The 17,944-nt window shown below is 31.3% G+C and overlaps 1 protein-coding gene across 2 annotated transcripts; it reads left to right on the plus strand.

The window, feature by feature from the left end:
- Positions 1-1,455: 1,455 nt before the first annotated feature.
- On the plus strand, positions 1,456-5,157 carry LOC112275381 (3-dehydrosphinganine reductase TSC10A). 2 transcript variants are annotated; one of them, XM_024505722.3, is made up of 6 exons: positions 1,456-1,899; positions 2,422-2,776; positions 3,177-3,452; positions 3,668-3,815; positions 4,177-4,477; positions 4,709-5,157. In XM_024505722.3, exons 1-6 carry the CDS (start codon positions 1,847-1,849, stop codon positions 4,716-4,718), a joined length of 1,143 nt encoding a protein of 380 aa, XP_024361490.1. In that variant the 5' UTR covers positions 1,456-1,846; the 3' UTR covers positions 4,719-5,157. The 2 variants fall into 2 exon arrangements, with proteins under 2 accessions (XP_024361490.1, XP_024361491.1); XM_024505723.3 differs by having other exon boundaries at positions 2,427-2,776.
- The last annotated feature ends 12,787 nt before the right edge of the window (positions 5,158-17,944 follow it).

Below are 17,944 nucleotides of genomic sequence, written 5' to 3' on the forward strand. Positions count from 1 at the left end.
ACAAATGTAGGAGAGAGTTAGGAGTTGATTTTAGCAAAAATTACCTTACGAAGATAAGAATTGATATGTGGAAAGGACCAATTGCTAATCATGGTCAAAATCAGACCATGAGGCACAAAAACGAGCACCTATAGCAACTCTAGGGTTCTTTTATAAATCGAAGCAAACTAGAGAGAAGATTTTTGAGTGTTGGTTTCATATCATTTGGATTAATGTTGAGATTTTGAGTTATTTTCAAAGTTAATAATATACTTGGTGGATTTAGATTTTAAGAAGTAAAAATTTGTTTACAAATTTGATAATTTCTTGAGTTTTACAGCATATGTATATGTGAAAATTGGATAATTTGTTGTTGTGATTGTTGTTAATATGTGTGAAAAATTAGAAGTCAATGAAGCAATTAGATTGAAGCATTTAAGGGTTTTTGTGGATTATGGTCTTAGAAATTTGAGATTTAGTATCAGTGAGTGATTCCAAGATTTAATAATATTTGTTAGTTGGATTGAAGGGAAATTTAGTGAGAGAAATTAAGACTTGAATACCTACACATAATCCAATTTTTGGAGCAATTGAATTATTCAACAAAGAGAAATTGGTGTTAAAAGATCAACATTGAAGCTAGAGAAAGAAGGCAACCAATGACTGAGAGATTTTGAGAGCTTTTCTTGCAATTGGTAAGTCTAATTTTTCTCAAATTTTGCATGCTTGTTAATTGCTTGTTGGTTGAAGTCTAGGTAAAATTTTAGTGAAGATCTACTGTTCAATTAATATTTATTGAGGTTTCAAATAGCTATAGTAGTTGATTAAAATTTACTTGAGATTTTCTTGGAGTTGTTTAGGGCTTAGGATTTCATTAGGGTTTGGTCTAGGATTAAGATTTAGGATTTGATTAGGATTTATCTACGATTTGATTAAGATTCAATTATGATTTCTATTTTTGATATTTCTTTAAGATTTCTTAATAATGACCTTGCCAAAAACTGCCATCGTACAAATCCAAAATAAACCATTCTTCATATAAAAAAATTCTAAGCCCATTCCAAACCCACCAATAATTGGCAAACTTTACAAGGATGAAGTTAGTAGTTTAGTGTGATGGAGGTAGTTGTTTAATATGTTTTTATAGATAGTTTTGGCCAAGTCTATGTATTGGTTTAAGAGCTCAAAGTATGAAAGTCTTTGAAATTTTATATCAATTAAACCTCTACGATTTTTGTAATTTTTTCTTTTGGAGCACATCAAAACCTTATTTCTCTACCACCAAACAAACAAACAACAAACAAAAAAAAAAAATCCAAAAAAAAATCCAAAAAAAGCCTCCGGGATAAACCTGAAGTTGTTGGTTTAAGGTATTCCGACGTTAATCGAAGGCTCTTGGTAGAAACCCTAACGTGGAGGAAAAATAAAAAGGAAAGGAAGACCCAAGTTCCACGAAAACATTGGTTTACTTGGACTTGCCATGTTTTTACGAGGTTTTGAAGCATGGAATGAACAGTGTCGTCGCCATATCTAAATGCGCTGGAGGCAAGCAAGCTATGGCGGGATAAGGTTTGATTCCAATTCTGCCAAGGAATCGAAACGGAATGGATTGTGGAGCGATGTGGTAGCAGCGGCAACTCGTGCAGTGAACAGGAGCGAGGAGGAGGAGGAGGTAATGGATTTCAGAGGTCTTCAAGGTCGAGGGGTGATGGCCGCAGAAGCAGTCTCTCGCGTGGCAGCTCTGGAGGTGCATTCGTGACGGTAGGGACTACCACCATTCGGAACGTGACCTCCACACTTTGAAGAAACCATTAGCACTCATCAAATCTCTTGGTTAAGCCCCTTCATTGTATCGTGCTCCTCTTGCATGTGCGTTAACGCGATTCCTGGTTGCGGAACACGCCGGCGGCCTCTGCTCCGGTGAGACTTTGCTCTTCTCCTTTTTGTGAAAGCTACCTTCTCTGTGCGTGGCTGGTAGGGATCGAAGCAATGCGTGGGCGTGATCTCTGCATCTTGTGTGCTTGCCGTCGTGTTTGTTTTGATTGTGTGAACGATGCCCCGAAGTCATTGCGCCTGATGGTTTTATCTAAGAATTTGTTTCATTAATTGGAATTTAGTCGTAGTTTTAGATCTCTCTTTCTTTCTTTTTTTTTTTTTTTTTTTTTTAAAACTCTCAGCCGGGATTGCATTTCTTGAAGTCGCACGTGATTAGACGCTGGGATTCTAGCGTCATTTATCAGCGATGTTTCTGAACGTTTCACATAGTACAGGTGAATTCGTTGTATGAGGTACTGGTTGAAAATTTTGATGAAATTTGTCTGAAGCATCTTGGTTGGTTACGGACATCGTGTTTGCGTGAACACGAGTCCAGTTCTCCAGTCTTTGAAAAATCAAAGTCAAAATCATAATCTTATTTTTCGGGTGTTTTTATGATCGAGGTAGAGTAGGACGCATTGGAAGTAGGACGCATTGGAAGCTGTTACTATTGTATCCTTGGGGCGAAATGTCGTGGACGGCATGGGGTGTGCCGGTGATGGTGATCGGCGTGCTCGCTTTGGCCATCGCAGCGCTCTTGGCGTATCTAAGTTGGTCTTCTTTGAAACTGGTCTCCATTCCCCTCAAGGGAAGGCACGTGGTCATCACAGGTGGCTCTAGTGGAATCGGTTTGGAAGTTGCGAAGTTGGCAGCTGCTGAGGGCGCGCGGATATCGCTCGTAGCAAGGGACTTGAGTAAACTTGCCGATGCGAAAAGCATTGTCACTGAGTACTGTCGTCAGAATCTCCAAGGTGAAGAGAAGGTATGTCTAGGAGGTTGCACAGTTGTCTCTCTTCTGGTTTGTATAATTAGTTTTCAAGTCAAAGATGTCTGACTATGTTTAGTTCGTTTTTGGTGTACGTACCCTGAGAGCAATGTCACTTCAGGTATCTCACAAATGTATTCATTAGGTTCATTATGGATTGGTGATACATTTTGTAATTGAAATTGAGCTTCACCAATGTTTTATTATTCGGAGAATGAATGTTATGACAACGACCTAGTAGGTTGTGAACTCGGTAAGTTTTGACAAGTGGATTTTGTTAAGTCGTATCCTCAGGCATTGCTACACATCTTTATAGTGCTGCAGAATTCTGGTCATTTTTAAGTTTCATGCATTTTTCTTATTCATTTTTCTCACCAAGAGCTTTATCGGCTATCAGATCAATACGTACAGTGCCGACGTCAAAAGTTTTGAAAGCACAAGGTTGGCCATTGCGGCTGCGGTTGGTCACTCTGGCCCAATTGAGGTGTTGTTACTTAGTCATGGAGTCTCTAGAGTCCTTACATTTGATGACTCAACTATTGAGGACTTTGATCACATCCTTGACACTAATTTGAAGGGAAACATTCACACTATTAAGGCTGCTCTACCCCATATCAAATCCAGCAAGGCAGTTCCGGCAGCAATATCTATTTTCTCTTCTCAAGCTGGTCTGGTATGATTTCTCTCATTTTATGCTATTCTGTAGTCTACACTGAAGCCCCTTAAGATGTGAAAGTTAGTGACTAAATTCACTTACCAATAATGTTCAATTTCGCGACGCAAAATGCATGGATAGTTCGATGAATGTGCTTCTTTGGTTCTTGCAAATGAGATCCCTTTGATTTACTATTCTTTGTATTCAATAGAAATGATTACTTGCGGCTGCAGGTTGGAGTATATGGTTATGCAGCTTATTCTGCCAGTAAGTTTGCACTGCGGGGCCTGGCGGAGTGTCTGCAACAAGAGCTTGTGGATCGTAATATTCGCTTGTCTCTCGTGTACCCTCCCGACACCATGACTCCAGGCTACATGGAAGGTGCTTCGTCTTCTCCTGTCTCGTATTTTTTGCATGTGCAAATTGATAATGTCTCTCTGGCTGTCAACAATTATGCAGGAGATAGAAAGTGAGTGTATTTGTTAATCTTTTTTTCCCTACAAAAAACTAAGTTTTTAGTCCAAGCACGAATTTGTGACAGGAAGAATTTATGACTAGTTTTTCTGTGGAACTTTTTATCATATTCAGGAGTCGCAAGTCACTTCAATGGTCACTCAATCATTAAAACGTCCGATGATATTAGTTTTAAGTATTATTTAAGTCAATTAGGTTGAATAGAACGAGATACGAATATATGGATTAGTATGGTGACTGATTGGCTTCTCGAATCTGGTAACTTCAGATCAGAAGACCATGCCAGAGATAACAAGGATATTATCACAGGCAACAACGCCAATGGATCCCGTTTCCGTTGCTCGTTCCGCATTAACAGGTTTGAAGGCTGGCCACTTCCACATTGATTGCAACTTCGAAGGAGCTGCTTTGAGTCTTGTATGTGCAGGAATGTCTCCACAGCCTTCGTTTTTGAGAGCCTTGACAGAGATTTTGTCCATGGGAATACTTCGTGTTGTTGCACTCTTCGTCCAGAAGAGTTGGTATGATACCATTCTTCAAGCAAAACAGAAGGAATGTCAACCCAAGAAGTAAGTCTTACACCATGTGCTGATAGATCCATGGGGGAATTGCTTTTGCGGGTCACTTTACGAGGAGTGATATGACACAGTTTTTCTGTAATTTATCATGGTAAAAGAATTATTCGTTTTAATGGCAGCCCACGCTCAAAGCATTTCTCACTTTTTCAAGCTGTCCTGATTTTGGTAACGAGTGAGTGGTATAACCTATAGTGACAAAACAATTCTCTGGACCATTTTCAGGACACAGTAGGCATGTTGGAGCTGGGCAAGTGTATCTATTTTAGTTCTCGTTCTCTTTCGCCTTGTGTGGTATTGTCCCCGATTTTCACAACTTATACGGTTTATTAACTGTAAAGTTTTCGGGTGTTGCATTCTTCCAGCAATGAGGTTAGCAATAGATGTTCACATCGTAGAAGTAGGCAGGGGGATTAAAGGAGAAAGTGGTTCACCAGATTCGCAGATTTTATCTGGACAGCACGAACAGTGCACCAGCAGACCTAAATTGTACTCACTGTTTAGTTTAATCCCGTTTGCTTCTCGAACCATTAGTTCTGATATATTGAGTACCGATTCAAAGTGAAGCGAGACTGCGGTGCTCTGGCTGTGAATCGTCTTCGTACGATCATCAAAAAGAATGTTCAAACGATGTCACGGATATTCCTATAAATCCAAGTGATATTCCAAGGCTACATTTGGGTGACCCGCAGACTCTGCTAACCCTTGTTAGCTGGATAAAAGGATGATGCAGTCACGAAGGAATGAGTTGGAGGAGACGCGTCCTGTGTGGATTAAAGAACTAACAGAGGAACGGTTTTATATCATATTATAATGACAAATCCGTTGTATTAATCATGAACAAATATTTTGATACACGGAACCGTCCACAAACTATTCTTAATTATAATATTATCCATTTGTTTAGTATGAAAAACTAGGCATATGACAGGTCTTATTTGTTGCACTTAATCATACAAGTTGGATCTTGATTTATCAGATTTGTTTGAAATATTTTGGTTTTCCGTATCTTCTTGGTAAGTGAATGAACATTGTTTTTTTTCACTTGGTTTTGTCTAGTTGTTTTTAATTTATTAATAGAATCTCTTGTTGTGAATCCTTAATTATTAATTTGGTTATTTCTAAAAATATCTTATTTTGAAATAATTTGCTTGCATTATAAAAAGTTTGCCACATCTTTTACACAGTTTTCTAAAATACAATGATATGTTAAAATCACAATTTTGTTATTCATTTGTCTGTGAACCTTCCTAGTTTATTAATTTCAATACAAACTGAAATACAAGAAAGTGTAACAAACAAAAATAAGTTAAAGGTTAGGTGTAAAATTTTGAAAGACATGCATTAATAATAAATAACAAAACAATGCTAGTTTAATGTTGTGAGAGATACTAAGCATTTGAAGTGCCTATCATAGAGTGGAATAGTAAGCAAGACAATGTTCACATGTTTGAAATCAAATCGATTGAATAAAAAATCAACAAGGTATTTAAAAGATGATGTTGTTTGTTATTTAATGTTCCATAATTTGAGAAAATTGTAGCACTTTAGTAGTGAAAAAAAAACCAATCATTCACATCCTTCTACTTTGAGAATTCTACATGAATTAATATCATGCATTTAAAATCATAATGCTAATGTACCAATATCTTTCATTTATTTAATGTCATTGAATTTCTAAGATCACAAACCATAATCAATTAATTCACAAAACTATAAAATTAACACCAAAAAATATTATTACTTGTTACTTCCAAAAGTCATATATATTGTAAGAAAGAAAATAAAACAATCTCTTGATTTTCTATCTATTATAATAGTTGTTTATATTCTATGTTCTACATGCTCTCTCACCATATAAGAATAATGGTAATACATGAATCAACAATTAATCATGGTGCTCACAATGAACAATATTAAATGACAAGAACTTAAGAAATGCCAAGAAAAAGGAGAAAAATGATAAACAAAAAACAGATAGCTTGCATACATTATTTTATAGAAGAATGAAAAAAACAAGAATGTATTAGTGGCTGTAAGAATTGGAAGATTGTTGGTATGAAAAGAGGTTGGAGAAATGCAAAGGTTGTGAGCAGCCTTGAAGTAGATTAGTTGATACATAAAGACAAGACTTGCAAAAGTACAGCATGAGAATATGATTGCAAAACTTATTAATATCTAAATTGTATTTAATTCAATAATTTAAAAATAAAATTTTATTATTTTATTATTTTAAAATCATAAAAAATACTAAAATTTATATTTTAATAAATAATTTATTAAACATCAAATCTTAATTTTATGTAAAAGTTAAGAAAATTCAGCTATATAAATTGCGTTGTTCCTTTTCTTATATTTAAAAAAAATCAAAAAAAAAAAAAAAAAAATCTAGGATACACCACATTTTTATATACCAAGTAGTTGTATTACCTAATGCATATTACATTTTTAGGACTAGAAAAATATTATTGATGAAATTCTTTTATCTTATGCAACACATTTACTAAATTTGAAGCTAGACATCATGTACACTTATTAATGTTGAAATTGCATCAATGCACAAAGTATTCAAGGTGCCTTTGTCTTAGCAACAAATCAAATATTTCTTCTATCTTAAGTTCTTCAAGGTTATCTACTTCAATACAAAGCAGTAATGGTTGTACTCTTTTTGATATGTTTGATTTTTTATAAGCTTCAAAGTAACTTGGATATTAGCTATTTGGCTTGAAAAGTTATTTGCTGCCAGATTTTGAATCTATCAACAGATAATATATCTAATTTTGGATACCAACCATGATCAAAGTAAAATAGAATTTATTGAATAAATGTGTCAATTGTATTGTAGAAATTTTTTGCTAGAGACAAATAAGATGTCTAATTGTCTTATTGATAATTGATGGTACATCTCAAGTACTATTCTAAGATTTGGTTGATTTACTCTATTTGGCCATTAGTTTATGGATGAAATGTTGAAAAAATCTTGATATTTATTTGAAGAATTTCAAAAAGTAACTTCCAAAACTTGGTTATAAAGTATGGTCTTTAATCTGATATAATATCATGTGGTAATCCATAGTATCAATAGAAATTATTAATAAAGAGTTTAGCCATTTCTTTATAAATAATTATTATCTTACTAGAGACAAATGTACATTTTTTGTAAATAGGTTGTCAATTATATGTATGGTATCAAAGAAATTTGATAGTGGAAGGTCCAAAAAAAGTCAAAAGAGCTAGAAGATCATGGTTGCTTCAAAACTAATAATGGTTGAAGAAGTCAAAATGAATAATGTCAAGGATTCTTTGATCTAAAATATAAATTGCAAAAGATAATAAAATTCCTTGAAAACTTTCTATATTTGAAACAACTAAAAATTTCTAGAAATAAGTTCTAATTTCTTGTTGAATTCAAAATATTTTGGTTGAATAGTCATGACATATTTGGAAAATATGAAGGCACAATGGCATTTTTTGGAATATACAAATATTTTTAAAGTAAAAAAGATCCTTTTTAAACTTAAAATTACTTGAAATAATGTGGATTTCATTGGAACAATGTTTAATATTGAAAAAAAAAGAAGATTTTGGAATTAAGGTTGTATGAATTTAATCGAGAAATAAAAAATCTATAAGAATTTATATAGAAGTTTCTTAAATACAAGATTTTTTGGATTTCAATAGTATTATCTATTAATAATTGAATATTACTTTTCTTTCTTTTGGTACAAGATATGATTTTTTTTATAAAACATGTGACAATCTTTATTGTTTGTTAGGTTGATATATAAAGTTGAAACATAATGAAGATATGTTTTAATAAGCTTAAAGATAATTTAAAATATAAGCTAACATGAAATACTTAAGGTTCTTGTGATTTATACATATAGTCATTAGATTTGAAGTGCCTTCAAGAAAATGGTACCATTCTTAGAAAGAATTTACAATAGTATAAAGTTCTTTGTAATAATAATAAACAACTTCACTTCTTAATATTAAACTTAATATAAGTTTAAAGAAAGAAGATTTTATATGTTGTTTGGGAAAAATATGAAAAAAATAATGCACTCTATCTTGTGTTTTCTCTCATAACTTCTTAATTTTTTAAAATATAAAGCAAACCTAAGAAGGTTTTTTTAGTTCAATTTATTACAAACTTTAAACGTTGTAACTTTTTTCTTTCTTTTCTAGAGCATAAAGATCTTTTAATGTTGCTTTTGAATCACAATCTAATAGAAGAAATAAAAGTTCACAAAAAAAAATTCTACATATACGTATATATATATATATATATATATACTTCTTAGAGTTTAGAATTTTTACATAAACATCTAAATTATATTAAAACTATAAAAATTTAGATATTTTTAAATATTTACCATATATATTTTTTTAATAGTTAATATGTTAATATTATAAAAATAAACTTAAAATGTTTATAATAATAAAGATCAAGTCGTGTCATTTCTTTGTGTATGGTAAGTTGTTTACTTTCCATGCTTTGTGATGTCTGACAGTTTGGCACTCGACATGTTGCAGAAACTACTCCTGGTGCACTACGCCATATTGTCCAATGCGGAAGCGCGTGGAGCGCTCCACAGAGGACTCCGACCTGGTGATAACTACCCTACGAGGGTAGACACGCGCACCAGTCACTCAGTTTCCTCAAAGGTTTGCCAGAGTACCCGAGCGAGTCATTGGGGTTTTTGGGTGCCCTCCACCAACATCACAGTCTAGCTTGCAACCACCATGTGCTTTCTGTTCATGCCAAGTATGGCTCTTCCTGACAGTCGCTGCTCTCTTTCCCTCAGCTGCAAATTCTGAATTGCATCGACGACGTCCTCTTCTTCAAATTTTGTGAGATGCCTCTGCTAGCGAAGGTATCCTTGGTTACAGTGTGATTGAAGTGGGACTTGAGTGCTGCGACTTTACTGGAGAAATACTTGACCAGAGAGTGCCGAAGCTGTATCCGTAAGAGCAGACTTATCTGAGGTTATCTGAGCATACTTATTTGAGGTTATCCTTAAGAGCAGATTTATCTAATGAGAATATTTTGACCCTGAAGTTTTATTGAAAATATTTGATTATATAGTTGGTATTTGGGCGGTTTGTGAATAACTTTATATTTTCTTCAAGTAAGTTGATTGGTAAGCAATGTTCTAAACATTGGTGTTGAGAAAAAATCAATGGTAATACTTCCTATCTTTTGGCTTTCTAATTTTTGTACAATTGTTTGGAGTTGTTGTTTTATGTAATTGTTGTCTATGTTTGTGTATTTGTTGAATTCAATTTGAATTTAGAACATTGTGTGGTCATCTTTGATATTGGTGATGATACTTTTGTTAGCACAACATCCAAAGTTATTAATAAGACAAAGACATCTAAGATAAAGATATACATTTTTTGATTAAAGCAATTATTGGAGATTCTTTGTTAGAGAAATATTTTTTGTTTTAGTCATATGTAAAGCTTTGAGAGTTGGAAGATGCATAGAAATCAAAAACTAGAAGTAGATGAATATACATGTAGTATAGTATGTAGTTAGAATATATAGGATATTTAAGTAAAAAAATGAGTGCATATATAGTACCTCATTGTATATAGGATGTAGGTCATTTCTCTTAGTACTAATTAAACACTATTGTTATGAAACCATTATTGGTTAATTATACTTTTATAATAAAATTATATGCGATTCAATTATAAAATTTGTATTGCATCATGAAAAAATATTATATGATTATATTTATTCTAGAAGTATATGTAATTTTTAAGATAAAGTTTATAAATAAATATATGTTATCATAAATAATATTTAAATTATCCCTTACATTCTATTTCATTTAGAATTTATGAATCTATCAATGTAGTTCTTTTATAATAATGGTTTTTTTTAATTTATTGGTGTGATTTGGATTTTAAAAAGCATAAAAAGGTTTTATTAGCAAACATGAATTAGCAAGAGTGATTTAGAAGTGGAATTTATTATTATCAAAATATATTAGTATTAAAAAGTATTATTATCAAAAGATATTATCAAAACATGAATTTTTGGCTCTCTTGACAACCAACATATCGATTGCCAATGATTAAGCTATTCCACAACAAAGACAAAGAATACACAAACATGATGAGCGATATGTGCCAATACATGAAGAACAATGAAGAAGAAGTTTACATGTTCTAAACAGTCATAGAAATGACATAAATAATGATGTGCTTATATGCAATCCTCATGCAATTGGCTAATTAAGACAAAGGGTATGTGAACATGGTGAATTACATGGAAAGAAAAATGAACAAGAGATAGAAGAACATCGTGCTATGATTAATGAAAATGATGGTCATAATAGAAAAATAGCTTAGTCTATGAATATTTGGAAAAGGACACATGAACAAGCAATTTTAAATGCATGACAAGAAGAAGAAACAAGGAAATATGATATAGCGGAAAAAATTGATGAATAATTAGAACAAATTTATGATGAAAATCACATTGAAAGAAAAAAATTGAAAGGATGTCACAATGTTCAAAATATGAATGCTCAATGCCCACATTGTAGGCACTCCATTAGATGGATGAGCAAATTATACTATTGAGAAAATTAAATCCACATTTTGATATATGTTGTTTTTATGAAAAGGTTAAACTTGTGCTTCATAAAAATCTCCATTGTTAATTAGCCAAATACTGATGGATAAGATAAACAAAGCAAGGAGTTTTGGAAGATTATTCAGCAATAAAATTTTGCACATCCATTTACATTTTTTGGTGCAAAAGTTGATAATATTATAGTACTAAGATATGGTCTATATAGCTTTTGCATACATTGAGAGTTTTGGCATCAAATGAGTATTCTTTTACTAGAGCAAGGTGTAGAGGCAAGTTATATGCAACTTTATATTTATGATTCCAATATTGCATATAAAGCAAGGATGATACGTAACAAAAATTTATTATTTTAGACTATGTGGGAGCTTTAAAAATATTTAAGTGAACATCATATATTCTTTTCACTTTGTCATCAAATTCATGAAATATTGTCCAAGGCAAGGAAAAGAAGAAAAAGTAGTGATGATATATGTATACATCTTTATTTCACTAAAGATGTCAATAAAAGACGTTATAATTTTTTAACTTCTAATGAGGTTGTTGTTATTATATCAAACAATGGAACAAGAAAAGAAGGCATTAGAGACATAGTCATTTGATGGAGAGGAGGTACATTGCAACAAATTCATGAAGGTCATTGTGCATACTTGCTACTCCATTATCTTTTTCTTTTTTTTTTGTTTTTTTATTTCCTCCAAGGAGAACTTAGGTGGCATGACCAAATGAGATGTAGAGATATGAATGCCAATAAAGATAGAGATAATAATACATGGATTGCATATATTATTCAAATAGAATTTTTTTTCATATCAATTATTTTCACAATATAATAAGTAGTCAAGTATCTTATGAGGTAGAAAGTTGTTATAAGAATTTATTATAGATGCTTGGATAGCAACAAAACAAAATTAGTTGAAATATTTTAGTATAAATTAAGATAGATTATGTGTATATGTATATCAAGAATTAGTAGATATTATTGAAGATGTGCAAGATTAAGAAATTAATATGTAAAATTTAAGGCCAAGAATAATTCTTCTATTGTTTCATATTAAAATACAAGAAACTTATTTGAGATTTTTGAAGATTCTATAGCCATTATCCAATATTTTCAACATCCATACATATTTGGTACAACGACAATAAATTTGCGAAGGCCAAAGATCTTAAGTGTACTACTTCCAAGATAATAACTTGAAGATCATCTTCACTTGATAGCAAAAGTATTTAAACTCAAGTGTCATGTATTCATTAAAGACCTTTATCATCATCATATTTTAGGACATGTACTTGCAAAAATACATACTATTGAGTTTCAAAAATAAGATCTTCCAAACATTTATTTTTTATTTTCTTTTGATTAAAATAATAAAATAAGAGATCTAACCAATGTTAATAAGATTAATTTTATAAATTTTTTTAATAAAAAAAAATGATCCACTATTATTTGAAGCAATCATCACTTGCATGGTTCATAGTCCATGTAATCTTTAAAATATGTAAGTTTCATGTATAAAAGATAGAATATACCAAAAAAATATTTAAAAGATTATTAAAAAATAACATCAATGGATGGTGATGGATATCCTCAATATTATAGAAAAAGTAATAGAAGGACCTTCAATATTAGCAATCATGTTATACACAATCAAGATGTTGTTCCATATAATCCGACTCTTAGTAAAAAGTATAACTACCATATCAATATTGAGGTTTGTACTTTAGTTCATCTTATGAAATATATTTATAAGTATATTTACAAAGGGCATGATGGTACAACAATGCAAATTAAAAATGAGCAAGATGAGATTAAGTAATATATTAATGCATGGTATATTCGAACTCTTGAAGTAACATGGCATTTGTTTGGAATGAAAATGTATGACAAAGTTCTAAATGTGGTTTAATTGGCATTACATCTTCTTAGAATGTATCAAATAATTCTCTTATTCAAATGATAATACAGTTGAAATCTTAGCATGTGAATAGCAACAAAAACTAACTTTGATGGTATTTTTTAAAATGTGTGAATTTATGGAGATTGCTTTATAATAAAAATATAAAAAAATTTCATAATATTTTGTGAGGAACAAGATCTCAAAGACATGGATATTAAAATAATATAGATTTATAATTAGAAGATTATATTTTATATATCATATTGATATCACAAACATATATATTTATTCTAATAATTACCTATATGATTAAGTAGAAATAGATAAAAGTAGATTAATTTTACAATAACTTTTAGTGAAACTTCTTAGAAGCTTCATAAATATGGTTTATAGATTAGAAACTTCATCAATAACTTAGCCACATGTCATACTTATTGATAGCTTGTGGAATAAGTTAACTATGTGGTGCACATATAGAAAACTTACATTGTAAGTTAAGACATGTATCTTATAATTTGGACATGTGTTGGAGGTACTATAGGACATTGTTGTATTATGTGAAGTTTTGTTTGAGAATGTATTGAACACCTAGCTGTGGGAGAGGGAAAAAAATGCAACAAATTCTAATAATTCTAATAAAATCATATATAAATTATAATTAAAGCTTAACAAATATAATCAAATATTAATCAAACTCAATTAAATTTTTCAATAAATAATAAAAAATATATATTTTTTAAAGATAAACCCTTATTAATCTTAATCAAATTTTAGAAAAATCCTTAAAAAATCCTAAAAAAACTCTAATTAAATTCTAATCTTTGTAAAGATCTTTGTTTGGCTAAGTTGATCAAAAAGTCTAGATATCAATGGCAATAGATATCGATTTTTTATTGTGATTTTATTAAAATTGTGATAATTGATGAACATCTGTAAAGTTCCATCTTTCTTCTTTATAAATAATATCAGAGCACCAACTGAAAACTTGGAATGCCAAATAAATTTTTGAGCCACATTTTCTTCAATTTATTCCTTTAAAGTTGTAAGCTTATTTTGGAATAAATTGTAATTGGATCCAAACGGTGGTTGAACACTTTCTTGAAGGTCAATTGCACAATCGTAAGGACAATGCTTTGGCACATTGTCTACATTTTTCTTTTCAAATACATTTGTAAAATCCTTATATGTCTTTGAAATTATTGTTGTAGCAAACACAAGTTACAACTATGGATTTGCATAGACAACAAACATAGTGCCATGTTTGACTACCCTTATAAATGTTCTAATTCTAATAAATAAATGTTGTTTAAGTTTTCACTTGTTAGGTGTTAGAAGCTTTTTCATAGCTCTGGGAATTCTATAATCTACTAGAAGAAATTTTAACTTTTGAGATACCCAATCTATCCATGGATTATATTTTTTAAGCCATGAGAGTCCTAAAATGACTAGACTTAATGGTGATCTAATGACGTTGAATACTACTTCGCTGTTATAATTGTCAAAGATTATTTCTAATGGAATTATTTCATTAGTGATATATCTTGAGGATAAAAGTCAACCATCTATTACTTCTATATGTACGGCTTTGGATTTTTTGACCATACAGATTTTATGTGATTTAAAAAAAAATTATCAATAAAACATCCAGAGGCTTCCAAGTCAAGTAAAGCATGACACTCTAGTTTTATGACTCTTAACTGTATAGATACAGTAAAACAATGGAAAAGGCTAGTAAAGAGTACAAAACCTTTTTTGATTTGTAATAATAAAGAATCTAGTTATTTAATCCCTACTATGGCTGAAAGCTATTATTTTCTTGCAAAGTTTTTTTATGATGTGGCTGCATTCTTCATTTGATATGTATGCTGGCATTACTTTGAACAATTATTAACCTTTTCGACAGGTTTTCTACAATATAATTATAGGCCAAGTTTCCTTCAATGTTTTTTTTCTTATTCAAAAAGAGGTTTGAAGCGAACTGCATCAATCTGCATATCTTTTACTTTCAAATGTTCATTAGAAGTAGATGGTGAAGAAGCTGTAGAATAATCAATGTATATATGTGGTATAATTGAAGAACATTTATCTTGTCATCATTGAAATAAACGGTTATCACACTTCACACCTTGAGTAATGGATTTATTCAATGTTTGAGGATCATAGACAATAACAAGTTCTTAATATTATCTCTTAATCTCCAATAAAATTGGCTCATCAATGCATCTTCTCCCCAATTTATATCACATGCTAATTATTAAAAATCTGAAGCATACATTGATACAAAACACGTTCTTTGTTGAAGGCTTTGAATTTCAGTTGTTGAAGAACAAACCTCATCATGTTCACCAAATGCTTCCACAAATGCTGCCAAAACTATTTCAAAATTGTACAATATAGAAGATTTTTTTTCAAATAATAGAGCAAATTAACATAAAGTTTAATCTAAGAGTAAGGTTCCAACCAAACCAACATGAGATGTTTCAGTGGAATATTGTTGAAGTTGAAGCAAGGTGATTAGTTGTACTTGGTTTATAAAGCCATGAAATTTTGAGTGCGTGCCATCAAACTTTTTTGGAAAGCTGATCCTTAATTCTTTTGCTGTTATTGTTGTCAGATCATTGCCTTGAGTGGATGCACCTCCCATGTTTGTTGAAGTAGACATAGTCATTTGAGAATTTGGAACCTCTATTGCCATTCGATGTGGTAGTTGAGGCACTTTGGCTCTTTGACCTTATATATGGTCATATATAGTTTTTCATTCTACTTCAACAAAGTCTCTATTCTGATTCTCAAAATTTAAAGAACATTAATCATAGAATCTAACTTAATCTCTTTAGAATTTTTCATATTGAATTTTCCACCTTCTGCCATAAAAAATCAAAGAAACACACGCATTCAAAGGAAAAAAAAAAGATCTATGGTATGAAGAAAAAAACCAAAAGAATATCAAGAATAGAAAAATATTAGTCTATGAGAGGATAATCCACAACCTCTAGAATGCTATAGTACTTTCAAGAAGAGAGGTAATCCACTTTCTATCAAGAAAGACTAAGCTTCTAATATTATCTTATGACAGTCTTGACAAACTATTAAGGACCATATATAAGACAAAGATTCAAGATCAAGAAATGGAATTAGCTCAATATTGAAACAATAATTGAATACAAGATAAGAAGATTTTACCTAGACCACAAGAAGTGAATTGTCGAGACTGAGGATTTTCTTAGCCTCGACTTCTATATATACTAAGTCCTAGAAAGCTTCTTGAAAAGTTTTCATAAGGCTTGAAAACAAAACAAGCCTAAGATCCTTCTTTGGCAACTTCTTAAATCATCTAAAGCCTCCTAGAACCTTCTAAGATCTCCTATGATCTTCTAGAACTTTCTTAAAATCTACTAGAACCTTTTAGAACCTTCAAGAACCTTCTTAGAATCTACTGAAACCTTTAGGAACCTTCTAGGATCTACAAGAATCTTCTTAGAATCTTCTAAAATCTTCTAAAACCTTTTCAAACCTTCTTCAATTGTATGTCCATGACATTAGTAAGTCGACTAATTTATCACCTAACACCAAAAGAACTTGAAGAGCTCCGAAAGACATTAGACAAACTTTTGGAAAAAAAACCTCATTTGAGAGAGCACATCACTATGGAGAGCACATGTACTCTTTGCACCTAAAAAAGATGGTGGACTTTGTCTTTACATCGACTATTGAGGTCTCAGTAAGAAAACTATTAAAAATGCATATCCACTTTCACGCGTGGATGATCTTCTTGACTAATTTTGAGGTACAATCATCTTTAGTAAATTAGATCTTCGGAGTGGATATTGGCAAACACCTATTGCAAAAGATGATGTAACAAAGACGATATTTTATATGCACTATGGACATTTCAAATGGCTGATTTTATCCTTTGGTCTCACCAATGCTCCATCATCTTTCATCGGTCACATGAATAAATTGTTTTGAGACTTTTTAGACAAATATATAGTCATCTTCATTAATGATATCCTTGTATATAGTAAAATCCTTGAAAAGCATAAGCAACACCTATGAGAGTTGTTGCACCGACTATAAGATAGTTGCTTTTATTCCAAGCAATTAAAATGTAAACTTTGGAAGTCAAAAGTCATCTTTTTGGGACATGTGGTGTCCTTTGAAGGTATACGTATGGAGCAAGATAAGATAAAAGCAGTGGAGGATTGGCCAACCCCTAAGGATGCTTTTGAAGTTTGCACATTTTTAGGCCTTATTGGATACTATTGTTGTTTTATTTGACAATTTATTCACATTGTTGTCTCATTGACAAACCTATTGGAGAAAGATGTCCTATTTTAATGAAAACTATAGTGGCAAAATACCTTTGACAAGTTAAAAGAGGCACTTATTACTGCTCCAATATTGCAACTGTATGATCTTAATCTCTCTTGTATGCTTAACATTGATGCTTTCAAGTTTGCTATTGGAGCAGTCTTTTAACAAGACTTTGGTAGGGGCCTTCAACCTATAGCATATGAATCATGCAAGCTCAAAAGGGTTGAGTGCAATTACTCTATATATGATTAGGAGCAATTAGTGATTGTACATACTATAAAGATGTGGCAAAACTATCTATTGAGAAAGCCTATATTTGTTCAGACTAACCATTGATCCTTATTATATGATTTGTATCTAGAAAATATGAAATTATGCCATTATTGTTGGAAATAACAATTATAACTTTTTGATATGTAACTTGAGTACAAATAAGGGCGACAACATACTGTGCTAGATAGTTTATCACAAAGACTACACTTAAAAGATAAATCAAAAGATAAGGAAGAAGTCGCTACTATTAGTACCATCATTTTAGATCTAATCAAAGAGGCAGAATAGAAGGAAGCTATACGACGAAATACTTATTTCAAGGTGATTAGTAATCAATTGAGGGTGAACAATAAACAATATCAAGAT

This window comes from Physcomitrium patens, chromosome 22, assembly GCF_059467195.1.
Source record: "Physcomitrium patens ecotype Gransden chromosome 22, ASM5946719v1, whole genome shotgun sequence".
In the NCBI taxonomy this organism is placed as follows: domain Eukaryota; kingdom Viridiplantae; phylum Streptophyta; class Bryopsida; order Funariales; family Funariaceae; genus Physcomitrium; species Physcomitrium patens.

What these genes read in the sequence shown, in the direction of transcription:
- LOC112275381 (XM_024505722.3), top strand. Translation starts at nt 1,847, where the DNA reads ATGTGCGTTAACGCGATTCCTGGTTGCGGAACACGCCGGCGGCCTCTG. An exon ending in ATCTCCAAGGTGAAGAGAAG is followed by an intron (nt 2,777 to 3,176) that starts GTATGTCTAGGA and finishes ATCGGCTATCAG; the next exon opens with ATCAATACGTACAGTGCCGA. An exon ending in TCTCTTCTCAAGCTGGTCTG is followed by an intron (nt 3,453 to 3,667) that starts GTATGATTTCTC and finishes TTGCGGCTGCAG; the next exon opens with GTTGGAGTATATGGTTATGC.